This window comes from Lissotriton vulgaris, chromosome 4_1 (genome assembly GCF_964263255.1).
Source record: "Lissotriton vulgaris chromosome 4_1, aLisVul1.2, whole genome shotgun sequence".
Lineage (NCBI taxonomy): Eukaryota > Metazoa > Chordata > Amphibia > Caudata > Salamandridae > Lissotriton > Lissotriton vulgaris.
Window position 1 is genome coordinate 238,618,063 of NC_141691.1, and position 26,348 is coordinate 238,644,410.

Genomic DNA, 26,348 nt, shown 5'->3' on the forward strand with positions numbered 1-26,348 from the left:
TTGCTTGTATGTGAAACTTAATACATGGTTTTATCTGTTTTATTTTCTTACTGTGCTATGCTTATTGAGCTGTATGGCCTTTTTATGGTATGTTACCGAAATAAAGTACTTTGACTGACTGACTGACTGAAATACACAAGTGTGTCAAACCTCATTTTTATTAAAGAAAGGAGTGATCGAGCAGCTAATTGAAGCTGATGTGCCATCTATAAAAGAAAAAGACAAAAGTGACTGGCAGGTGGGGTAAATGCCAGCAAGCGGCAAGGGAGCAACTAAATTTAAATAAATAAAAAAATTATCAAAGTTGAACATGGCTGGGTAGGGAGGAGAAAACAGCATATGGAATGGGGAGCAACAAATAGAACATGGCAGTGATAAGTGGGGATGTGAGGAGAGACGGAGAAAGATAACCCTTGCGACCCTTGGAGTACGGAAAGGAAAAGTAGTTACTGGTTGTGAAGCTGCAGAAGGACGCAAGACATCCAATCAAACATAAAGACGGTAAAGAAGCTACGCTCCAGGGAAAGACAAACGCAAGATGAAGGAACGAGGTTGAATAAGATGTAAGCAAATGAGATTGACAAAAAGCCAACAAATGGTAAGCAATGGTCTGACCAATGCCCTCTGTTGGTCACAAAAAGTATCTGACAACTGACTGCTAAAAGCTGTGTGTAGGCAAGATCTAAAAAAATGAAGTTGGTGAGCATCGACGAAGTGAAAAGGCTGTCTTCTAAAATGTTCTCATGGGAAAGATTTGTTTCAGCGCCGCATCATAGACCTGACAAAACCGAAATAAGGAATTGTGATATTGTCCTCTGGAGAAGAGGCAGAACCATTCAGTGACTTTTGCTCCGTGTTTAGGATCGCGAAGTGCATTAAGGTTTGGTATTTAAGCAACGCCCATATGCACTCTGAAAACGAGTTTGGTACATTTCCATGTGATGGTATTCGCTGTACTGTGTGCTTTCCAATTCTCTACTTGAAAAGTTAGTAGAGGCTGTTTTCCCTTTCCTGCTTGAAGGAGTCAGGCTCTTGTCATCGTCTGATGGATGGTCCGTTCACAAGCCCTGTAAATTGAAAAGCTAACTCTGCAAAGTGCCAATGTCAGACAAATTCTACAATGTAAGTAACCCAATCCATTTAGTGTAACTGGTTGAGATCGTGTTCTATTATGGCCCGACACTAGGGTGAAATTAAATGTAAAGTCTCCGTAAATTACATGTGCTGAGGAAAAATGCGTGTCTGGAAATGTCTGATTAAAACTTGTTGATTTAACAACCCCTTAATGAACAGTACGATTGGTGAATAATACGAAAAAAAGATTAACACACGTGCCAGTGGAGATGTAGTCGAGGCCAGCACACAGAAAAGAATTCGAAATAAAAACAGTGGAAAGTGAAAGCTAAACCAATTGTGAAATTGCAAAACAAAAAAAAAACATACACAGAGGGGTGGAAATGGGAACTGTTAACTCCGTACCAAAACAATTAATTAAGAATTTACCAACTGAGAGTTGGGACAGCTACACGTACCAAAACAATTCATTAAGAATTTACCAACTGAGAGTTGGGACAGCTACACGCCGTACACATTTTATGGGCCACAAAGAAGCTGGTAGCTGCTTGCTTGCTTTTTCAGAATTTGTTTTTTAAACTCCTGCCAACCTACTTGCCCTTGGGCGAAGCGAGGGGTGTGAGAGAATCTCCTCACCATTGTCCAGGGCAGCGGCATTTGTCTACTTAATTAACACCAGCTGCCTCTGGAGCAGGGGGAGGTATAAATATATCCAGAGTATATATCAGTACATTTGCATGGTGGGGGGCGGGGGGTTTAATGACCTACCACTAACTAAGGTGGTCAGATATATAAATATTCCCCCCCCCCTCATTTGGGCCATATACGGAGGGGTTATAGGTTGGTTTTTCGACCCATCTCACCATTTAGAAAGGTGGAGGATAGGGAGGCAGCAAGTTTTAACGAAATTGCAGTGTCGGTGAAAAGGGCTTCTTACAGGGTTTGTGTTCCAGGTTGCTAGAACCCTTTGTGTCACTGGACAAATCTTAAGGGTCAGTGTTGCTTCATGGATCCTCAACAGCATTTCGTCCAGGTGTTTCAGATGGTCCTCACATGTATTGCTGAAAATAGTAGTATCATGAAGTGAGCTACGTACAAAAGTGGTTGGAGCATACTTCTGTTCAAAGGCATGACTCCGTACTGGCCCAGACCCTCTGTCATGTAGTTCCTATGTAACCTATACAGGATCTGTGCGTTTGGATAACATAAACTGTGCTAGCTTACAGTGCCACTATAATCTCCTCTTACCAAGGCGAGAATAGTTTCTGGCAACCTCCGAACATGACAACCCTGATCCCTCAGACTTGTGGAAACAATATACCACCTTTCGCTCAGTCACTCATGCTCACTTAGTTTGCCTCCGAGATACACTGAATACACATACTGGGCTTTTGTCAATTTGAATTTATTGAACAGTTGTTATTCTAGTGTAGACTAGATGAGCTGTAACAACCATTAGACAGTAGCAGAGATATATGATTAGCAGTACTACGAAAGTAAGTACAGTTCTACCATTTTGCAGTAATTGAGAATATATACAAGTACATAAAATACATGATCAAGAGTGCATACTCCTATGGTGCCTCCCTAACTAGATGTACCTAGCATCTGTTTAGGTGTTATGCCAAGAATCCCTCTAGGATCTGGTCAACCCCATTACCTGAGAATGAGCGAATATGGGACCCAGTCATGGTCTCGAGTTGGACACTCTGCAAGAGATGTTAGACCACTGCGAGCTGGAGTATCTGCATGCAGGAACCTCCGCATCTCTGGTCAGTGTGTCAGCTGGGAAGTCTGTCTCTTCTGTCTTTCTAAACAAGACATGATGTATATATACCCATGGGTTTCCCCAGGGATCCTACCTTGCTGTGTTACTGTGTCGGCCTAAAGAATGGCGTCGGGCCTGAACTTTATACAGAGATATTATACAGGAGATGGTAGTCCTGCTGTGCTTCCAAGAAACCTCGTGCATAAATTATGAGATTCGAGCTAGGGAAAAACCAGCAATCTGAATGCAGTGTCGTATCTAGGTAAAAGGTCAGTTCCTAAGAACCGTTATATATGTAATGTAGGGAAGAATATAGGTGAAAGGTTGCAATGCTACTTGCGCCTGTATAGGGTACCTATATGGAATATAACCCCTCCATTGTGGAAAATGCAGTTGTCTCCTTGGAAGTAGGTGCCAAAGTAATTTGGCATACCCACTGGTCCTATCAAGAACCTAGCAGCACCTAGCCAGCCCATCAACTCAGGGAATCGGGTGTTACTCAGTGTTGGTTATCTAATTGAGAGTACCTGTGAAATCAGCTTCACAACAGATTCTACAGATTGCTCAAGATGCAATTTAGTAAAAATGTCCAACATTACTTAGCAGCTGGGTGGTGGACTGGTACGTAGAGGAGATGGGACTGGCCCCTGAGCCCCAAGTGAGAGAGACTTTTCACCCACAGGGGTTGATCCCCCAGCAGGCTAGTGGCTTATTAAGAGTGGACCAAAGTAGTTTTCGGAGGAGTTTATGCCTCATGCCGAATATACCTCCGTATGCACCTGGGATCCATTTAGGCTCTATCCGGCTATTTGAAGAGCTGCAGAGCTGCTTGGGGGGTGGGGTCGGGGGGGGGGGAGGTGTGACATAGTGGGTAGGAACCCAGGGAGACTTGTTCAAGGATGGAGCACTAGTCCCTCTTGACCATTGAGAGAGGACAGGGGACTCCCATCAGGGCCTTTCCTGTCCTATGGCCGGCTGGTGGCTGAACTTGAACGATTGTTAGATATCACTGACCTGGAACCAGATCAGCACCCACTCATACAAAAATGCAAACTATAGGCGACAGCTGTCGTCTGATAACGAACAAGTTACGCTATATCTGTAAGCAACATAGGTTAGTTATAGATTCCTGACCTTAGAATTACCCCCAGGCGTCAAAAGGTGGCGTCGGTCGGCTCCGCATTAGTCATTGCGTCGTGGTCGCCGGGTTGGCGTTGTGGTAGCTACTTAAGACGCTGCCCTTGCGTGTTGATGTCCGTTCTGTACACGACTTTCCACACCAGAAGCGCAGAGCCATGCAAAACACTGACCACTGGTGGACATAACTAGGGCCCTGAAAAGATGTCCTTAACCCTAGAAGTCAGTTCGTAGAACGGGGAGGATGGGTGGTGCGGTCAGGAATCTATAACTAACCTATGTTTCTTACAGATATATTGTTACCGAAGGCAAGTAACTTGTTCATCTGAAAGAAACAGTAATAGATACCTTACCTTAGAATAGATACACCAGCAATACCAACCCCAGAGGTGAGTTTGAGAACTAAGTTCACACCAGGAAGTCCTGGAGAACAGAACGTCCAAAGAAGCCATCTCTCCAGACTTGGCTGTATAGGCAGTAGTGCTTGGTGAACGTGTGCAGCGATGCCCACGTAACTGCCGGACAGATGTCATTTAGGGGGACTCCCGTCCCAAAGCAGTAGTAGCTGCCTTCGCCCTGGTGGAATGGGCGCGCAGCCCCACTGGAGGCTCCTTCTTTGCCAAAGAATAGTATGCCTTGATGCACAAAACAACCCGCCTGGAGATGGTTCGTTTGTGCACAGCCTGACCTTTCTTAGTGCCTGCGTAACCAACTAAGAGCTGGTCGTTCACCCGGAATTGTTTGGTGCGAACCAAATAGGAGAGGGCACGTTTTGGTTCCAGATGAAGGAGCCTCTCTTCCTCATTTGAAGAATGCGGAGGCGGAAAGAAGGTGGGCAAAGTGATGGTTTAGCTGATATGAAAAGAAGTGACCACCTTGGGAAGAAAGCAAGGTCGAGTTCTGACGACACCCTTGTCCAGCTGAACAGCCAGAAAGGGAGGCTTGGAAGACCGAGCTTGTAGCTCACTCACCCTGTGCGCAGAGTGATGGCCACCATAAAAGCAGTTTTCAGAGTAAGGAGTCTGATAGAACAGTTATGTAGTGGCTCAAGGGGAGCGCACAGCAAATAACTAAGATTCAAGTTCAAGTCCCACTGAGGCATCACAAATGGAACGGGTGGAAAAAGATGAATAATGCCTATAAGAAATCTATTTACAACAGGGGACTTGAAAAGAGAAGGCTGATCTGTAGTGTAGTTCCTATATTCCCAATAGGCTCTGCGCATTGGAATAATATATTCTATAGATGTGACGTAGGACTTAGGTCGACTAGGTCTCTATTGAATATATTAAACTTAATTGTGACATCGTTAGCTCAGAGGTCACTAGAAACTTTCTCGAGTTCACAAGAAGGGATTTAGTTTCTGACAACCGCATAAACATGACAACTTTGTTTCCCCAAGATAAAACTGATCTTCAGAGTCGTGGAAACAATAGATAGATGTTTCACTTAGTCAATCGTGCATGCTTAGTTTCACCAGAGGTGCAGAGAAATAGATAGACGGGCGTTTTCAATAAAAGGATTTATTGAACAGTCTTCTTTCTCAAGCATAAGAAATGAACTGCTACAATCGTAAAACTGTTTGCAAAATATAATGGATACAGTAAAAAGAGTAGAATAAAATAATACTTTAAGAGCATTGTATGGTTCCTAAACCATAGATAAATACATACATAAATAACAGAGGCTAAAAGTACTGGTGCTTCTAAAATACCCCTACCCCGATGTACCTAACCTAACCTAAGCTTAGTACGAGGGAAGAAGTAAGTGAGGTGTAGCATAAATGTAGTATTCTTTTGCCAAGAATCTGTCCAAGATTTCTCTTAGGGTCTAATCAGCTCCGTACCTTGATTTGGAATGAAGAAGGTCAGGCTCAGGACTCGATTGCCCAACAATCCCCAAGGGTAGCTTGGAAACACTGGAGATTGATTTCTCAGCAGGAGAAAAGACCGTTTCTCTCTCAGTGCGTCTGCTGAAGGGTCGGCTTCCTTCGGCACTTGCAGTAGCAGGGCACGTCGGGCAAGTAGATAGTCGAACTGCTCCAAAACACTGTGTGTTTGCTATGGCAAGTGTGGGCATATTTATTCCTTGAAGATGCCGAGATTGACGTAAAGGTGTACATAATAACGTCATCAAAGAGTCTCAGTTCTTTGAAAACTCCATGAGTTCTTGGACAAGCCAGTATTCGAGCAAGGGGAAGTCCCTAGCTGCTGAAGCAGAGTTTTCCAAGAAATCGTTGTAGATTTTCGAAACTAGTGGAAGTAGCCCTGCCGTATTTGGACTGCATTAGCTATGTCTAAATACGGTTATGATTCTTATGCCTATATAAGTATATGGTGATTTATGCCTATATAAGGGCATGAATCGGGAAAATTACAATAGGGTCCTAAAATGTTACACAACAGATCAAGATGCCTGAGGAAGGCTAAAAGGGCCACGAGGTAGCCCTAAAGAGTGCCCAGACCAGAGCCCTACTGGGCCAAAGACAGAAGGAACAAGAGAACCTCAGAAAAGGGGCAGAAAGGGGATTCACAGCCTTTGCTGTGCACCATGCGTCCATGCCACAAATGTATTCCATCTGCAGGCGTATACCCTCTTAGTGGAGGGACGCCTGGCTACCAAGATTACATCACAGACTTCGGGAAACAAGTCAAATGACGTCAACTGCCGCAGCTCAATCTCCGCGCAAAGAGGTGGAGGCTGGACAGGCTCTGGTGGAGGACCGACCCCTGCTGCTGCGACACAAGATCGTCCTGAAGAGGCAGTCGGATCAAATGATCGATGGCCATGTTGAGCAGCTCTGGATACCAGACTCTTTGTGCCCAATCCGGAGCCACAAGAATGACTTGGGCCCAATCGCGCTTGATCTTCTTCAGCACTCTGGGCAGAAGTGGTATAGTCTGAAAGGCGTATAGAAGACCGCAACTCTACTCGTGACGAAAAGCTTTGCCTAGCGAATGCTGCCTTTGAAATTGCAACACGCAGAATTGCTTACATTGTGCTTTCTCTTCGGTGGTGAATAGATCTAACCAAGGCTCTCCCCATCGTAGAAAGAGACCTTGCACCACCTCGGAGTGAAGACGACATTTGTGATCATCATGCATCTGCGGCGGAGTTTATCTGCCCTGCCAGGTGTTGAACCACCAGGGATATGCCCTGATGTTCCAGCCATGTACAGAGACAGATGGCCTCTTGACATAGGGTCCACCAACCCCACCCTGCCTTGTTTGTTCCATCACCACATGGCAACTGTGTTATCCGTGAACACCTGCCCTACTCTTCCTCAGACAGAGGGAAGCAATGCTTTCAGTGCAAGACGGATCGCCCGAAGCTCCAGGAGGTTGATGTGGAGCTCGGACTCCGCCGGAGCCCAGAGGCCTCTGATCTCCGCCTTTCCCATGTGGCCGCCCCATCCAGAAGGGATGTATCTGTCATCACTGTGTGTTCTGGTTGGGTAAGGAAGAGGGATCTGCCGTTGACCCAATCCTGGTTCATGAGCCTCCACTGCAATTGCCGTGCAGTGCCCTCCGAGATCTGGATGCAATCGCCAGATTCTCCTGATGCTGTGTCCACTGGAACTTCAGGTCCCACTGCAGAGCCCGCATATGCCATCTAGCATGATCGACCAGAAGGATGCATGAGGCCCAGCAGCTTTAGGCTCATCCTGACCGAAACCTGGGATAGAGGCTGAAAGATCAGAATCATAGCCCGAATATCCCAGACTCGCTGTTCGAGTAGATAAACCCGAAACTGCGTTGTGTCCAGAACCACTCTGATGAAAAAGAGCTTCTGAGAGGGGGTCAGGTGTGACTTTGGCATGTTGATGGAGAACCCCAGCAAATGCAGGAGGTCTGCCTTAGTCTGGAGGTGGGAGACTACTGCCTTGGGCGAGCCTGCCTTCAACAACCAGTCATAGAGATTGGGGAAGAATGGACCCCCTGATCTGCCCAGATGAGCTGCGACCACCGCCATCAATTTCGTGAACACCCTAGGGGCGCTGGTAAGGCCAAAGGGGGCACTGTAAACTGAAAGTGCTTGTGGCCTACCGTGAACCGCAGGTAACACCAGTAGGCCAGCAGGACTGGGGTGTGAAAATAAGCATCCTGCAAGTTCATCGCTACCATCCAGTCTCCAGGGTCAAGGGCAGACCAGAACGGAACCAGGGTCAACATTTTGAACTTCTCCTTCCGGAGGAAGCAGTTGACGTCCCTGAGATCCTAGATAGGGCGTAGGTCCTTCTTGACCACCAGTAGTGGGAATAGTAACCACAACCTACTTCTGCGGCAGGAATGCGTTCAATGGCACCCTTGGCCAAGAGAGCCGTAACTTCCTGTTGGAAAAGGGCCAGGTGATACCCCGACATGCGATCGTACTGGGGTGGCATGACTGGAGGGGTAGTCTCGAAGTGAGGGAGTAGCCCTTTGGACTATCTGCAAAACCCACCTGTCCGACGTGATGGTGCGCCAGTGTGGGAGGTCATGGCAGTTCCTGTCGTCCACTGTCCTTTGATGGGCCTGAAAGGTCAGACTAGGAGTGTTTGGAGGCTGCTGCAGAGAGGGCATTGGTGGACTGGCCCGCCCGTTGGCCCCCAGAACCACATCAGTGGTTTGCACTTCCCCCGCCTCGCTGAGGTTGAACAGTTAGCGCTGGCCTGTGGCTCTGAAAGGAATGTGTTGGGTCACCCCTTCCGTGGCCACGAGAAGGGCGAAACGCAGACCGGGCAGGGTGCATGGTGGAGAGGCCCAATTGATTTGGCCGTAGCCCGAGAGTCCTTGGAGCGCTCTAGTGCACTGTCTACCTTGTCGCCGAACAGGCAACGGCCATCAAAGGGCATGTCCATCAAAGTGTTCTGGACATCCCCAGAAAAGTCAGTTGATCTCAACCAGGCGTGACGGCGAAGCGCCACCGACGTTGAAATGGTCCTACCCAGTGAGTCAGCAGTGTCCAGTCCACAGCGGAGGGTAAACTTTTCTGCGTCCTTCCCCCCCCACCCCGGGCAATAGCACTGGAAAGTACGGCCCGGGCCTCCTCTGGACACTGAGGCAGCACTTGCACCACCGTATCCCACACAGAGTGGGACTAATGGCCCAACAGGCATGCAATGTTTACTGACCGCAGCCCTAAGCTGGAGGAAGAAAAACACTTCTTCCGAAGCTGATTCAGCTGCTTGGATTCACCGTCCGGTTGTGCGTTAGGGAATGCGCTTTGGGAAGTTGAAGCTTGGACCACCAAGCTCTCTGGGGAGGAAAGTGGAGTCGCCCGGTGCCGGGAGTGGCGTTGGGCAACCATCCTATCCATAGGAGCCCCTGGGCCTGGACCAGGTGCCCAAAAGGATGTCCTCGAGGGCTTCATTAAACAGCAGCATGGGGCTCCGAAGAGCTCGCTGCTAGCTGAAGCACCTTTGTCAGGAAGTTAGACCAGACTACCACAGTAGGTAGCTCAAGGTTAGGGCCTCGGATGGCCTACGCAACACCACTGCGTAAGACGGTCCCTCCTCCATAGCCATGGTAGGAGGAGACCACATGCCATGGTCTGGTGAGATGTTCAGACCACTGGCATCCTCTCCAGTACTGGTCATACTCCAACTGGTCTGTTAAAGGGTCATCAAACACCTCCCAGTATTACTCACCCTCCTTTGGCTGCCAAACTGGCTGAAAATGAACGGGGTGGAATGCAGGCACAAATGTACCCATCAGCGCTGGATCCGGGTCCGGTTCCGGCTCCATATCCACATCGGAGTGTAAGCCAGGTTCGACTCTGGTTGGGGGCCCAGCCAACTCTGGCTGCAGATGTGCTGCCGGTGGAATCGGCACAGGTGGAGGTGTAACTAGGTCGACCGACGCCGATCTGGATCCAAGCCTGGATCCAAACTGGGCCCTGCGGTGCAGAGGCCGGAGCCGCTGGCATCAAAGTCCTAAGGTCCCCAGCCAAGTCAGTGGGGCCCGTAGGCGCACCGGCGTAGTCGGGCTGCCCAAAGATGGCATGCATCGCTTTGTAAAACTGACTAAGCTGGGCAGTGGTCGCTCCTGGGAGGCCGGAATCAACCCTGTAGGCTCCGCACGAGGGGACACGGGGGTGGCACCACCCGCCCACTTTGCCGCATCAGCCGACAGGTGAGGGGAAATCCAAAAAACGACAATCCTTCTTCGACTTCTCTTATGTTTTGACTTACCTGACCCAGAGTGCGAAGATTTAGACAAGGAGTGATGATGGCTCTGCGATCGGTCCCTCAACCTCCCACGGGACTGGGACCTTGAACGACTCTGAGCAGCTTTCGGGACCGCTTCCGCAAACACTTCGGGCCATGGTTTGGCAGTAGGAGCACGACTTGGGGTCATGGTCGTGCTCCAGGCAGGAGAGTCACACGCAGTGCGGATCCGTCACTGACAACAGTCGGGTACAGGAACCGCAGGCCTTGAAGCTGGGACTCCCTCGTATACCAGGAGTCGATGTTAGACTAAAAAACAAAGTGGCAAAAAAGTCGGTCAAAAAGTGACTGGGGGTACCGCTCTTTCCGGATCTGCGCTTGCTGGCGTGGAAAAAGAAAGAACTGACATCAGCGCGCCAGGGTGGCATCTATGTAGCTACTGCGATGTCATCCCGGCGACTACGACGCCAACGAGGAATGCTGGTACTGCTGACGAAAAACTTTCTGGATCCAGTCTGACGCCTGGGGTAATTCTAAGGTAAGGAATCTATAACTAACTGTTTCTTTCAGATAAAACTTTCACTGTCCCTTTCACATCTATCAAAGGATTCTTTAGTAACACTTCACGTGGCCAAGAGGGGAACGGAGGTTGGGAACTGACACAGAAGAAATGGGACGGGCCATCCTACACCTATGAAAGATCGCCAATAATGCCCAATTCCAGTACTTACAACACAACATTTTTGCACATGGCTTACCTCACTCCAGCGAGACTCCACAGGATCTCTACTGGCTCCGCATCGATTTGCCCACAGTGTATGGTGACTGAAGCGGGCATGGCATACATGTTCTGCAATTGCCCGCTATTTAAGGACCAATGGCTAGTGGTCACGGACAAACTCACCAGGATAAAGGGCTGCACCGAACTATATAATATGGCGAGTGGCATGCTGGTGCTATATAAGTGCAGTCATGCAGGGGGTACTACAGACCACTTCATAAATTTAGCGATGTTGAGGGTCTGTAAATTGGTTGACATGCATTGTAAGGCTGGAGTATTGCCCGGAATAGGGCATTGGGGTAGAGCTAAAGTTGAAGAGGAAGGAGGCACGTGGGTTGTGGAAGACACCCTTTGCTGCAGACTCCCCAGGTAGACCTTGTTGCAAAGGCATAAGAATATAGCACGTTTACTTCGTGCACACTGGCCTTCCCACCTGCTCTGACGTTTAGGGGGGTACGAGGGTGGAGAGTGCAGCAAGGTTGCAGATCATGTATTCAAATATACCAAGTAATAGGACTTACCATCAGAGTATGGGGGTCACAAAGGGTTAATGAGCTGCAGGCCTGGAAGGAATGATCCACAACATCGCGATGTTCTCTGTATGACTGCTGCTAACTTGGTTTATTGTTTGATATGTTTCTATGTTCGTAGACTTTGAAGAACCTGTATCTCCTGATCACCTCGAAAATGTGTATCGCGATTATGAGGGGTGCGGTGGGCTTACTGCTTGCATTGATATTTTTCATCGACGAGCATGTGCTGGCCTGCATAATGTGGTGTTCATGTCAAAACCCTAATGAAGATGGTAAAAAAGATGCAATTTACTACTATTGACAATTAAAGACTTGCGTTGAATGATCTGATGAGTTAAACGCACCATTTGCAAAAGAAATGCTGCCAAGTCGTTTTAAAAATTCAATGTTCCAAATATTAACTGAATTTAACGTTATTCCAGCAGTGTTTATATTGTAAATATTGTACACCTGTTCGCATCACTTGTGTTTGTTGGAAATTGATTTATGTTGGTCCTGTAGAGGATAAGGAGACCTTTTGTTCATATCTTATGTAATGTGACCGTCTGTCCTCACTTTAGTCTCGGGGTTTCCACAGAATTAGGTTGAGAGTTGACCGGAAAATTGGAAATTGAAAATCAGCAAATGTTTACCCTGCTTGCCTTTGCCAGCCAAATTAAACTATTATTAATAAGAAAAGCATATTTATATTAAAACCTTGCTCGTAGCCAAAAGTGTGGTGTCAAAAATATGCTGACTGTCTTAAAAAATATTGACCACTGAATCCAAGACTTCATCCAAGTGGGGAAGCTAAGAGAAGCAGTAAACTTGGCAAAAATAATTCCATATATACCTCATTCTCCTTTACTTTAGACTTCTTGCCTGTTTTATGTGTGTTTTTTAAAAACTCACAGGGCAATTAATATGCATATCTCATGTGTTTTACTATTCATGGGTAATTACGTTATACTAGTCAGTTATGTAAATGTCTGCGATATGTTAACTTGACTATACAGTGTATATTTCCTAATATATATGAAGTAAATACCTTGTTTCATATTACAGTGACAATAATTGTAAATGTGAAATCCGTAGTTGTACAGCAGAAATAGACAATGTAATCAGAAAAATCCCAATTGAGGATTGTAAAAGTGTGTTTTCTTCCCTATTCATACAAGTTGAGCTTTTTTTATTTGACCCAACCACAAACTAAATGTTCATGGTCTGCTTTTTTTTTTATATATTTTTCAGAATTAAGTTTGAACTCACAAAACCCATCTCCAATCATTAATATCGTACCAGACAAACAAGTTAAAGCAGAGTGGAAATTACCTGATGTAAAATATAACTTTATTACAAGGTGAAAACAATGTTGATACCTAGTTATAACTTAGTACTGTACTATGAGTAAATATTTAGAAATATGCATTTTATCGTCCAACTGGAATTTATTCATATGGTCCGAGGTGTGTTCATTAAGCAAATGAATGCAAAATGTATCTTTGTCTTTATGTAAAAATATTTTTATTGATTTTGAAATGATTCACAGTACATTGTAGTTCTCCCAAGCACAGTTCACATGGCAAGAGTTACAGATATCTAAAAAGAAACACAGCATTTTCACAAGTTCTCGACTCTGTTTGTTTTACTTCACACGTTCCACTAGATGTGGCAGGGTTGTCCCTATACCATTTCAGTATAAAGCTTGTATGTTCTAGGTTGTAACTTCCCACTAGCGCCCAGGGGACCACAGATAATGCACAGCTTATGCAAAGAAAATCTCAGTTTTAACCAAACAACAAACAATACAACTGTACCGTGGTAATATGAATAATTGGTCCAGGTGGGTTGGGGATACGCTGGGAACGGGATCATATTACTGGGCCGCTGAGTCTCCAGGACCCTTCCCCCCACATCTCCAGAGTGTCCCGCGACCACCGCCTCCGAGGGCTACCCCAGGCGTCTTCGAGAACATCCACTGAGCAGGTCAAGGAGGAGCCCAAGCCTCTAAGTCTGAAAGAGGTAAAGGGCTCGCAATCTAAGTTCGCATGCAAACAAGGGTAGACCCTCTGATAGGTAACCCACCAGGGGGCTCCAGACATAATCGAAGCCCGCCTGTGTGCCTTCAACAATGTCTGTAATCCGCTCAAGAGATAATGCCTGCCACAGACGACCATGCCACTGAGTAATGGAGGGGGCCTCTGGCTTATTTTCCCAGGCTGCAGCTATTGCCATCTTGACCACTCCAAGACATAGCCACATGATGGATTGGTCCCACTGGGTTTGATACTTTAGCATTGGGTTCCTCACGCCCAAGAGCATGTGCTCCAAGGTGTTCGGAATTAGGTATCCCAGAATAGTTTTAATTTGGGAGAGATTTTATTTCCAAAAGAGTTGTATAGAGGGGCAATCCCACCATATATGGCGAAAGCCTCCCATCAACCCACAGCCCCGCCAACATTTATCTGAGGTGTTAGGGAAAATTGTGTGAAGTTTCTGGGGGTGTAGGTACTATTCATACATGATTTTGTAGTGGGCTTCCCATAAAAACAGGGTGCGGTTATATTTTCTTTGTCTTTATTGCAGTGTTCAAATTTGGAAGTTCATCCCATCCTCTAAACAAACTAATATTTCAACAAGGCTAGGCTGTCATACATATGTAATTGCTCAAGTGATAAGAATACAAGTGTCGTAGAGTACCTTGTGAAGCAAAGCATGACGCCATTGCTAATCAATCCATGCCTCATTTGTAGTTTGTAATGTGATGCTTGCTCCCATTTAATATTAAACTTGCATTACGGAGTAGCTTTTTCCCCCTAGTTCTTGATTGGTTGCCTATGCGTTGTGCTGCACCCCATTCTGCTGATGCCCTTTTTTCTTCAGTTTTCTTTCTTTTGTACAATAGGGAACTGTGTCCTTTGTTCATCAAGACATCTTGTACTTTAGGAAGAATTTCTGCCATGTCCCTTACAACCTCTGGTCTTCTTTCTGTCTCATGGCAAAACCAGAACGGGACATCTGCTACAGTACTATTTTTTTTCTATGGAGAAATGTCTTGCTATTCATTTTTTTAATTTTTTTATTACTGGCTGAAGTTCCTCTGTAGAAACCATATGGTTAAAGGCCACAGGAGCCTTGTACCCCGAAGGGCTATGGGAACGAACGTCCAGCAGCTCTCATTGTAGGTATCGGGACTCTTAAGAACCATGTGTATCCGTAGGATCTTATTTGTAGGTATACCAATTGTTTTGTCCTCTGGCCGTATAATTTTATATTTACCTGTACTATTTTTTTAAATTTTTTAATTTGTTTTATTTTTCACCATCCGTATTCCATCAATTTTTTCACAAAATGTAAACAAAAGCAATTAAGCCTCAAAATGTTTAAGCAGTATAGACAGAAACAAAAAGAAAACCAAGAAGAAGCAGTAGCATAATACACAGGGAAAAAACAAAGAGTATTACATGTCATAAACAATTCTAAGACATTTCATATCAATAATCCGCTCTTATGCTTAAAGTAATTACATCCTAGCCTTCCAGTCTGTTATCGGAGCCCAGATGCTTTTTCCCAGATTTCTATCTTTCCACCCTTTCTTCTCATAGAGCGCTTTTTCCAAATTGTACATGGCCAGAAGTCTAAAGACCCATTGTTGGAATGTGGGAGGGTTAGGATCTTTCCAGGCTGCAGCAACAGAGATCCTGGCAATCGCAGTGGCAACAAATAAAAATTCTTTGTGCGGTATTACATCACCCTCCCAACAAGTGCCTAAGATCATTAATTCATTAGATAAATTTACTGTAACTTCTAGCGAATGATCCAAAAAGGACTCTATAGCACCTTTCCATTGATCAAGTTTTGGGCAGGTTGCAAACATGTGCAAAGCATCAGCCTCCAGACTGCCACATCGTGGACAGCTAATTCCTGTTTGTCCTCCCCACTGGGCTATTTTCGCCAAGGTATAGTAGAGATTAAAAATCGTTTTAAAATGTTGTGCTTGTAGGTTTGCTACCTTCAAAACCATACAGCCCATTTTGAGCAAGGTAGCCAATTCACTACCTTCGATACCCAGCTTCTCCCTCCATTTCTCAGTATGTTTGGTAAGATCATCATTTTGTTTTTGATTTAACTCGCCATATAGTTGGGATATGGAGCAACCTTCAAGATTTTGCAGCCTGTCCGGGACTACTTCTTTATCCAAACCGTTTACTCCCCCCCCTCTTTTTACTTAAAGCTGAGCGTATCTGTAGGAATTAAAAAAACTCCCTTCGATCAAGGTGGAACCGACTTTGTACCATTTCTAATGTTATTATACAGTCAGAATCCATTATATCACCAATAGTTTTACTCCCATCCCGTCCTACCGTTTCATTATATTATTATGAAACGTCTCTGGGAAGGCTGGATTTCCGAATAAAGGAGTATAGAAATTCATTCTGCCTATTCCTAGCATTTTTCTAACGGAGGACCAAACTGAAATTGCTGCTCCTAGAGTCTTAAATTTCACTTTCTTGTGGTAGCTGGCCTCGTGAAACCTTCGAAGCCATTTGTGTGCCTCACCTTTTAAAAGGAGCCCATATACTTCTGACACCGTTTCATCCTCCCTCCATTTATCAGTCACATAACCCCCCAGCAGCCCCCGCATATACTGCAGTGCGGTTGCCCAATAGTATAGTTTTACATTGGGAACTGCCCAACCACCTCTCTCCCTTGGAAGCGTCATAAACTTATAGGCTCTTCTAGTCTTTCCATGGGCCCAGATGAATCTATTAATCATTCTCTCCATCTCTTGAAACCAGCTATTATCAAATTTTAGAGGTATTGTTCTAAAAAGATATAAAACCGTTGGGAGAAACAGCATTTTAATAATGTTGCACCTACACACGATTGTTAGAGGCAAGTTGTTCATCTTATTTAAATCCCTCCACGAGTTCTTAATTACAGGAGAGATATTCCTTTCGACGACTTTTGTTAAATTAGATTAAATTACCACCCCTAAGTATGTGGCTGATTCTGTGACACATTAATCTACCAGGCTGATATGCTCATTGATAACTATCTGAGTTTCCCCCTGTTGAGTTTGTATCCAGAGACTAACCCAAATAAATCTGCCTCTTGTTCAATTTCATTTAAGGCCTCTGCAGGATGCGGGGACATAATAGCCAAATCGTCAGCGCAGACCAATATTTTTGTTTCAAAACCATTAAATTGTATTGGAGCAATGCGTCTGTTTGAAACTATTTTCCTTATAAATGGATCAATGTAAAAAGCAAATAGGAGGGGTGAGCACGGACACCCCTGCCTATTTCCTCGTTTGATATTTATAACATCATTTTGTCCTCCCATCACCCGAACCCTAGGATTTTTGTATAGGTCTTGTAATGCTCCTAAGCACTCCCTGCCGATGTTAGCTCTTTCCAGTACTGACCAAAGAAAGCCCCACGAGACCCTATCAAACGCCTTTTCCGCGTCAAGCAGGATAAGTGCCATAAGGTCTCGCGTGACTGATGTACCGTCCAGGAGGGTGAAAACTCTCCTCACATGCTCAGCTGTTCCTCTGCCTGGTATAAAGCCATGTTGCTGAACAGATATCACTTTTCCTATAATCAGGCTAAGGCGATTGGCCAGGATCTTCGAGTAGATCTTAGAATCACTATTCATTAAACATATTGGTCTATAAGACCCAAGCTCAAGAGGGTGTTTGCCTTTTTTTTAAAAACACAATCCTAGTAGCCTCTCCCCATGTTTGTGGAGGTGTACCTGTCGCAGTATACTACATCAAATTTTATTTAGCGAAGATAAAAAGATTTTATAGAATTCCAAGGGAATAAGATCCGGGCCGACCGCCTTCCCTGATGGTAAATCAAAGACAGCTTTCTTAATTTACTCATCTGTAAAGTTAATTTCCATTGCATTTGAATCTTCTGGGGAGAAAACATCAGCCGAAATTGAGTCGAAGTATTCCCTATTCCCCTCGGGATCTCTTATCTCATCCTCATTGTATAATTTTTGGTAAAACCCTTGAAAGGCCTTACAAATATCCTCCGTGGTTTTAGCCACCATACCATCTAATGATTTAACTTCTGTGATCTCCCCTTTAGAAGCTAACTGTCTTGACCTTACTGCCAATAAGTGCCCTACTTGCTCGCTAAACTCGTACTGTATTTGCTTCCATGCTAGAAATTTCCCTGCTGCTTTTGCTGCAATAGCTTCCCCTGTGGTCGCTTTTGCCTGAGTCAATTTCCACAGGATCCCATGTATATTCAAGCCATGAGCAATTGCCTTAACCAACTCCTCTTCAAGGATCCCAATTAACCTTTGCATAGCCTCCCGTTCAAGCTTTTCCAACCGGTTCCTTCTCAAGGAGTAGCTCATTGTTTCCCCCCGTATTCCAGCCTTAAGAGAGTCCCAGACAATTACTGGTTCAGCACTCCCCCAGTTAATCTCCAAGAAATCCTTGAGCCAATTATTCATATGGTTTACATATTCAGATTTGTATAAAAAAGCTCGTTCAAATGTCCAATTAGTTGTTTTTTTGGCCCCCTTATTAGTCTGGATGTCTAAAATCAAAGGGTTATGGTCCGATATTAGACGTGGTAATTTCTTGATTTTGCAGGCTGAAATAATTGAAAGGGAAACTAAGAAGTAATCTAGCCGCGCCACTATCCTGTGAGGTGCAGAGTAATAGGTGCTACCGCTGCCTTGGGAATTATACTGCTCCCATACATCGACAAGGCCATTATCCTCCATTGTTTGGGTTAGCGCCCTATGGCCCTTCTTTTTCCGGCCTGTAAATTTAGTTGGATCCCCCTTCCATAGCCCGTTCATGCAATTTATATTAAGATCTCCACAGTAGATAATCTGGAGTGGCCAATTTGCCAGTTGTTGATTAACTGTATCAAACATCTCTGCATCATCAACCGTGGGGCCATAAACTGAGCAAAGTGTGAATTTGAATCTTGCCATTTGACCCTCTACAATTACCCATCAACCGTATTTGTCTGACAGGCACTTCTTAAAGGTTAGCCCACTGCTTTTAGCCAATATTGCCACCCCCTGGTCCTGGTTCCCTGTGATGTACAGGCTATTAATTGAAAACCTAGTTGTTCCAAAAGGAACAAAAGGAACTTGCGTGTTCCCTTAGCATGTCTCTTGCAGGCATGCCCGTAACGTTTTAAGATATTCTCTCACCGCTCTCCTTTTAACTGGGTCATTCAAACCACAGATGTGAAGTGTAATTACTCGCATGAACTATAAGGTTTAGTGTAATACCAATCATAATAATCTTGGCCTTTTTGCGTATCAACTTTATCTCCTTTATTGAGCTGACCATTTTTCATACTAGATGGTGAATTTTTCCCCCTTTTTTCCCCTCCCACGCCCTCCCAGCAGATACCCCACTCCCTACCCCCCCTCCCACCCCCTCACCCCTCCTACATTGTGAAGCAAGCAGACCTAAGGTCTCTGTGATGGAGCCTGAGAAGCGACCCTCCTCGCTGCAGACATGCCTTTTTATTTCCGTGCAAACCCTACTACCATCCCTTCATAGCTAACCCTGTTAATAACCTATGTGTGCGTCTAGCCTATCATGCCCTCATTACCCTGCCCCTGGCCTTTTCAGACTACCCCCCCCCCCCTTTTAGGATACCCTACCCCATGTTTCAGTTGCCCTAGCTTACAGACTCAAGGTTTGTTTGAGCTCGAAATATACAGCAGGTTTTCAGTCCACCTGTGATTTAGGAAATTAATCCATATAAGCCTTTGCTTGGCTCTCTGAGGTAAAGACTTTGGATGTATTTTCATAAATAATTTAAAATTTTGCAGGATTCATCAGAAAGGCCTGCGTACCCATGGCTTGACAGGGTTGGCGAATACACAACCCAATACAAATTGTGTTATACTGGCGTAACAGGAACACTGCTGTTAGTCACATCCCCAAAACTAATAATCGGCCAATATAGTCTCTAGCCCCAATGTAAACAATACTATGCAATGTTTTGCATGGCAACAAGCACAACCAAGGCTTGCCGCTGTATACATCCCTTATTTTTTATTTTTATTTTGTTGGCTTCTCTTTAAAGTCCGAAGACCGAAGCCCGAAGTCAAGGATTGGCCAGCTAAAGCAAGCCTCTCTTTGGAGACATAACACGAGGTTTCCATAGCAACGAGTGCAACCAAGCCTCGTTTTCACCGACCGCGCCCACGGGATAGAACACCCTGGCCTCGTTCGGGAATAGCCACGCCCACCCGGAAGAGCGCCAACAGCGTTTCACAGCCCTTTAAAACAAATCCACCGGCCCCGCTCTCCATCGTCGGGGTCCGGTGGAGGTAGTACTAGGTGTACAAGCGGGCTGCGAGTGCTGAGGGCGTGAGTAATGCTGCAATGACGATCGGACCAAATCCATACTATCAAGCTAAGTCAATCGCGATTCCGTATGTTTCTAGCCTATGTTTTCTTATCTTTAGGATGTGCCAGGGACACTCCAACCCCCCTCCTGAGACCCATGGTGCAGATAGCGCCAATATTTAAAGTGAGACTTGTTTTTATATCATACTTGCGTGTGGGGGTCACTGACTCTTTGTCTATTGATCCTTTTGAAACACTTATACCATGTGATTTTAACCCCCTTAAGCCACTCACGGCTTATTTTAAATCACTATTTTCACTACACTTCCCAGAACTAGTTGTATCATCCCTAGAGGGTTTGTGGATGGTGCTTAACTCTAGTAGTTATTCTGGGAACACGTTTGCTGCCACTTATTTGGAACACCATGAACCGAAAAGTACTTTGGCATAGCCCTACAAATAATTGTTTGTTTGTCTTATATGTCTGTTCGTACTTTTTTGTTCCACAGGTGCCGAGACACTCCAAAACTAGGAGTGATTTTTGGAATGAGCATTTGCTCTTCCTATTTTTATGCACTTTAAACACCTTTTTATTTCTTCACTTTCACGTCCCCAGGTCAGGGTGGACGATTAGAGAGTCCATACCGCCGGGGTTTATCATTGTCCTGACGAATGCCTAGGTAAAATAAAACCAACACTACGGCTGAAACATGTTGACATACTAATGATATATTAATTCTGAATTAAACCAATCATTACCTTGGCTTTACAATTCAGACACATAGAACTCCTGTATTCGTGTCCTAGGGATCATTAATAAACTTTTTTTAGATACCCTTTAGACACTTTTAAGTTTAAGTTTATTTATCCTCACAACACACCCTTTACACAATACCAGCTCCGCAGTCTTCTGGCGTCGCAGCACACCGAAGAGGCATTAGGTCTCTTCGGTGGGGCCCGATGATGAAGCATGACACTGACTAGGTCGGTGTGTGAGGGCTTTCCTTCAAACCCAAATAGGGTGTGAATATCTTGAATCTGTTGGCTCCATCCAAGTGGCTTATAAGAGACATTAACCTCTCTTCTTTTGTTTATTGACAGGGTTGGATCAGTTCTCTTAACCTCCAGCGTCTTTCCACAGTTGTATGACAGTAGTCTTGCCTGGTGAAGAAAGACTGATTCTCAAATGAGCGTTTGGCATTGGGGTGTGCCTTTGCGTAGATCTCTTCTCGTAGCAGGAAATTTCCAAAGTAGATTAAGGTTGCTCTAGGTAAGGTGGATCCATGTTTGGTCGCATACGATGATTTCTTCAGCATCAAAGGAAAGCGATGGACGCGTTGAATCTCAACCTCCCAGTTCCAATGTTGTAACTCAGGAAAGGCACTTTTCATCAATTTCAAGATATAGGCGTGGATGTCATCGCCCTCTGCGCCTTCCTCAATTCCAAGAACTCTGAGGTTAATGCGCCGTTGCCTGTTCTCCAAGTCCTCCATCTTCCATTGAAGATCGACCAGTTGTTTGTCATAAGAGTCAACCTGCGCTTAGGCTTTCACTGCGTTCTCTTCCAAAGTGATTGTGCGCTCTTCAACGTGTGTTATCCTTGTGTTTACATTCGTGCAAGCCTTGGCCATTTTCCTTCCTGCCCCCTGCAGTTTTTTAGTAGCAAGCCTATTTTTCTTGCCATCCATGCGCGTCTCCTCCTGCAGTTGTTTGATAGTCGAATATCATTTTCAAGGATGGTGAAGTTTTATCTCTAACTTCTTCTGATCCCGCTTGATCTGGATAGGTGCTCCTGGTGGCCGAGTAATCCCATCTCAAAGGAGTGTCCAAGTTGGCTCTTTTTTCTCTTTGATGGGCCTCCGCACTTTTCTCCAATATTGACCCTTCTCTGTGTTTCTTTAGTATTTTCTTTCTCCTAACGACAGTGTCTCTCTGTGTCCGGGCTTGTCGTGGCACTGGAAAGTTGTGACTCACTCTCTTCCACCTCCGAGGGGCTTAAGTCAGGCCCATCAGAACCATACGTATCTCCTAGGTCAAAATCGAGATCAGCCAGATCTCCCAAGACATCGGCTACTTCAATCTCATTTATTAGTGCGCTAGTGTCCATTTGCGACTCCGTTGAGGGTGGACCCCCGGTTGCCACTGAGGCCACAAATGCTGCGGCTGCCTCTGGGTAGACCCCTTCCCCCGTTTGGGAGGTGGGGTATGACTTGACTTCCTAAAGGGGTTTGTATGCTTGCTGCAGGGTCAGTGTGTGGGGTATGCTCTACTATAAGATCAGCATGCACATTCGTGTGTATGTGTATACTAGAGCCAGGCTGAGATGGTGGTGATATTGCCTGTTCGGTGTGGTCAAGTTCTGAATCCACCATTTGCTCCTCTCTCACCCCGTGCTGGAGCTTGTAAGCCCTTCTTTTTTAGGGCTGATGCCGTACCAGAGAAAAAGTTTGTAATGGCATTCCCCTTCCCGGGATCCTTGGAGCCCGTTTTTGCCCCCTTAGCACCTGCAGCTGCGCCCACAGTGCCCTTCTCCTTCTCTCCCTTTTTCTAGCTTACCTCAGTGCTCTCGCCTTTTAAAGCAGTGTTTGGGTGAGGGTGTAGTGTTTTTGCACTGATCAGCCCTTTTCCTCCCTTGGTAGCGCTTGTCTCCGTGCTTTCCTGTGGTGATTGACACATCTGTGTCTCTGGAGCTTTTCCTCGAGCTCTGCGAGTCGTCTTTGGTGCCATTCTCACCGCTTGTGACAATTGGGAGCGATATCCTGCCGCGAACCACCCGGGCCGTGTAGCCGGGTCCGCTCATGCTCCTCGGCACTCCGTGCACTTTCTGGCTGGATTCGAGCCGCTCCTGAGCTCCACCAGCCGCACCGCCGCAGAGGCCGTCACCAGTAGCTCCTCCACCACGGCGAGAAATCCTGCATCAACGAGATCCCAGCCAGGGGGCATCTGCAGGTAAGCGTGCTGCTTCTACCATGGGTCGGCACAGTTTAAACCGCAGATTGATATCGAGCCGCGAGGAGAGTTCTCCGAGCCGGCTACTCAGGCGCCATCTTGCTCCAAAAAAAGGAGCAAAACAGTTTTCATATTTACCTGTACTAATGGATAAAATTAATGTGCATATTGCACTCTTTGTTCTGTGTAACTCTGGCACCCATCAGTTGTCATGTGAAAGGCAAGGGCAGTGAACAGAGGGAAGTATGATTCTCCATTATTGAATCTTTCAAAAATTCACATGCTTGTATCTTCCCCATCGTCATGGTGGGAGTCTCACGGTATAATAAATAGATAGCAGTACAAAGAAAAAAACTGCACCAGTAACATAGAGATGTCTTATTATTAGTAAACCAGAACCATCATTATATGGTCCAAATACCGACCAATAAGAAGCCAGCCCTGAGATCACAATCCCCATTAGAACCACCATACCTCAGATTTCCAACCGCCGTCATGTGAGGAGTCTCCCACTGCTCAGTTTTGTTCCTTGGTGAACTTTTGACCTGTTACTTTATAGCAAGTTTATTCTGGGAAGAAGGTATTGCCTTTTGTCTTCAGGTTAAAATGTCTGACAGCTCTATAAAGAGGCTGTTCAGGCCTTGTAGATCTTGTGGGATGGCCAGACTGTTTTCAGAGGACTCCCACAAGGATTGCCTATACTTCCTTCATCCTAAGCACGTCCCTAAGGAGTGCAAGCATTGTAGGAATTTTCCTGCAAAAGCTATGAGAGGCAGAGAGGCACGCTTGCTTTTATGGCTTCAAAAAAAGAAGGTCATGTCTGACTCCGGTTCGGAGGAGGAAAAGGCTCATTCCTCTCAAAAAAGGAAGGTCGAGCCTTCTGGGTCGAGGTCTGATTCTAAAAAACCAAAAATTGACAAATCTAAGGAAAAGGAGTCTGCATCCTCTTCAGTGCCTCATACTCCTCTCAAGAAATATAAGGAGACGGAGGCTCCGCCGTCGGACCCGCAAACGAAAGTTAAAGTGGTCATGGTGCTGACAACGGCATCGACAATTACAACGGCACCGTCAACTACAGTCCTGACTATGACCTAGTCGACGACAACCTAGTCGACGACCGCTCTGTCGACGACTTTTAAGTCTCCAATTTCTCCAACAGTGGTGACGTCTATATCTATTAAAAGGTATTCTCCATCGACGGGCTCGTCGACGGAAAGAAAATCAGGAAAGCCTTTTCAGAGGTTTTGTCTTGGAATAGAATTTCGCCGCTTACTCCATCCAATTTGCTGGAGATGTAGGAGTCTGAAGAAGATAATGCTTATGGGGTTGCCTACAGCTCATCTCAACTTAAAATAAAAAGGCAAGATACAGAAGAGGAGGAGTACCAGGAACAGCTTGAGGTGGTACAAGAAGAATTCTCTTTCAAAGATCGCCCTTCGTCAAGCACAAAAACAAATTAATCTTTTCAGGATACTCATGAATATGAGGAGGATGAGGATTTACCCCCAAGGGAAGAGGCAATTTCCATGCCAATATCTTTGGTAACCGATTTGCGACATATGATTTAAGATTACTATCTCCATTTTCCGGAAGCCAATGCTCCCGCGTCTGATACTACAAGTAAATCGCAGGGCGCTTTTCAGGATACTCATGAATATGAGGAGGATGAGGATTTACCCCCAAGGGAAGAGGCAATTTCCATGCCAATATCTTTGGTAACCGATTTGCGACATATGATTTAAGATTACTATCTCCATTTTCCGGAAGCCAATGCTCCCGCGTCTGATACTACAAGTAAATCGCAGGGCGCTTTTCAGGCTGTGTAAGTGCAGACACCTCAAACCTCTCAAAAGATACTACCTCCAAAATTCATAACCATCAGAGACGACTATGTAGAAAGCGAGGTAGAAGACCAAACAGAGGAAGGGGAATTAACACCGGATGAGCCTGTGGGAGATGAATTGGACCAATATACTGCTACATCATCTCCTTCCCCATCACCTTCTCCAGCAAACTCCCCGCCGGGGGATAACGTGGAATATCACAAACTCATGGAAAGAACCTCAAAATGTTTTGATCTCCCTCTTCCAGTAAAAGGAACAGAATGTTTCTAATGACTTCAAAGATTCTGTCAGGAATTCAATCAGAACTATCCATGTTGTCCATTATATTTGGGAAGAAGGCTTAAAAATCTTGAGGATTCCAGCCTCCATTTCAGCCTCGATTCCGAGAATTGAAAAGAAATATAAATTCCTGTAATCATCCCCAGCTTGTCTGATAGGTCATCCCATCCCAGACCGGATTCTGTTGTGATGCAGGCAGCTCAAAGACGTTTCAAGAAACCTGGCTGCGGCTTGCTCAGCACCCTCGGACAAAGAGGGAAGAAAACTGGATAGCGCAGGAAAATGTTTTGTGGTCATGGTGGCCATGTCCATCAAGGCCTCTAATGCGCTGGCTATAGTCAGCCGATATGATGGACAAATGTGGTCAGATCTGGCACCCTTATTATCTTATCTTCCAGAGGATAAGAATGAAGAGGCCTTACAGATCCTTCAAGATTGGACCCGAGGGGCCTCGGAGATGATTGACATAGCCATGGATATAGCTGCAGTGGCTTTTCGACAAATGGCAGGAGCTGTGGCACTCCGCAGGCAGGGCTAGCTTAGGGCCACCTCATTCAGACCAGAGGTGCAAGCAAAAATCGTTGATATGCCCTTTGATGGGGAGAACCTTTTCAGGAAACATGTGGAAGATGCCCTGCAAGGCATTAAAAAGGATATGGCTCGAGCCTTAGGGTCTCTGCAGCAGAACAGATTTCAGTCCTTTCGAGGCTGAGGAACACGAGGTCATTATCAGCAAAGACCATCCTTTCTTTCATATTGGTACCAGCCTTACCAACAGCAGGAGTATCGTCAGTTTTCCAGTACGTATCAATTTCGATCATCCGGTCCCTCGTATCAACAGACGAACAGAAGAAAGTCCTCGACAAGAGGAAAACCCCAGGAGTCTAATAGGAGACAGTGGCAAGGCGCCAACCACTTCGAGATCAATGAATCCTCACCGGACCCATTATCTCTCTCGTTTTCACCACCAACGGTTGTCAATAACATCAGACAGATCGGTGTTGGACAAAGTTTTGAAAAAAACAAAAACCTAATGATCGACAAGTTCAAAGAGAGAAATTATCGCACTTCGGTCATAGAAAGTGCTGTTAAACGAGCTGAGAACATTCATCGAAAACAACTATTGACCAGCAGAAAAACTACAGATACCAGTAACAGACCTGTTTTTGTATCTAAATACTTGACGAAAAGCCTACAAATCAAGAGTCTTGCTGAAATACTGGCCCATGATATAGAATGAGAGTGACTTTAAAGGAATCTTTAACACACAACCATTATTCGCTTATCAGAGTACCAAAAACCTGAAAGAACTTTTATCTAAACCTTCGATTCCTGACAAACCGATCTACAAAGGAACACTCCCCTGTTTAAATTGCAGCCACTGCAACAATATCATAAAGGGCACAAGTATCCCACACCCCTCAAGAGGCACGCCTATTAAACTTCGAACCACCGATTTAAAAAAAAAAAAAATCAAAAAAAAAAAATGTGGTTTATCTATTGAAAGGT

General features: G+C 45.4%; 1 protein-coding gene across 3 annotated transcripts in view; it reads left to right on the forward strand.

Moving 5' to 3' along the window:
* The window catches only part of RADX (RPA1 related single stranded DNA binding protein, X-linked), a 228,033-nt gene that overhangs the window by 29,948 nt on the left and 171,737 nt on the right, over positions 1–26,348 (forward strand). For all 3 annotated transcript variants that reach the window (XM_086918577.1, XM_086918578.1, XM_086918576.1), the window contains exon 4: positions 12,672–12,780. In XM_086918577.1, the coding sequence (XP_086774703.1) occupies positions 12,672–12,780 (109 nt within the window). The remainder of the gene's footprint in view (positions 1–12,671; positions 12,781–26,348) is intronic.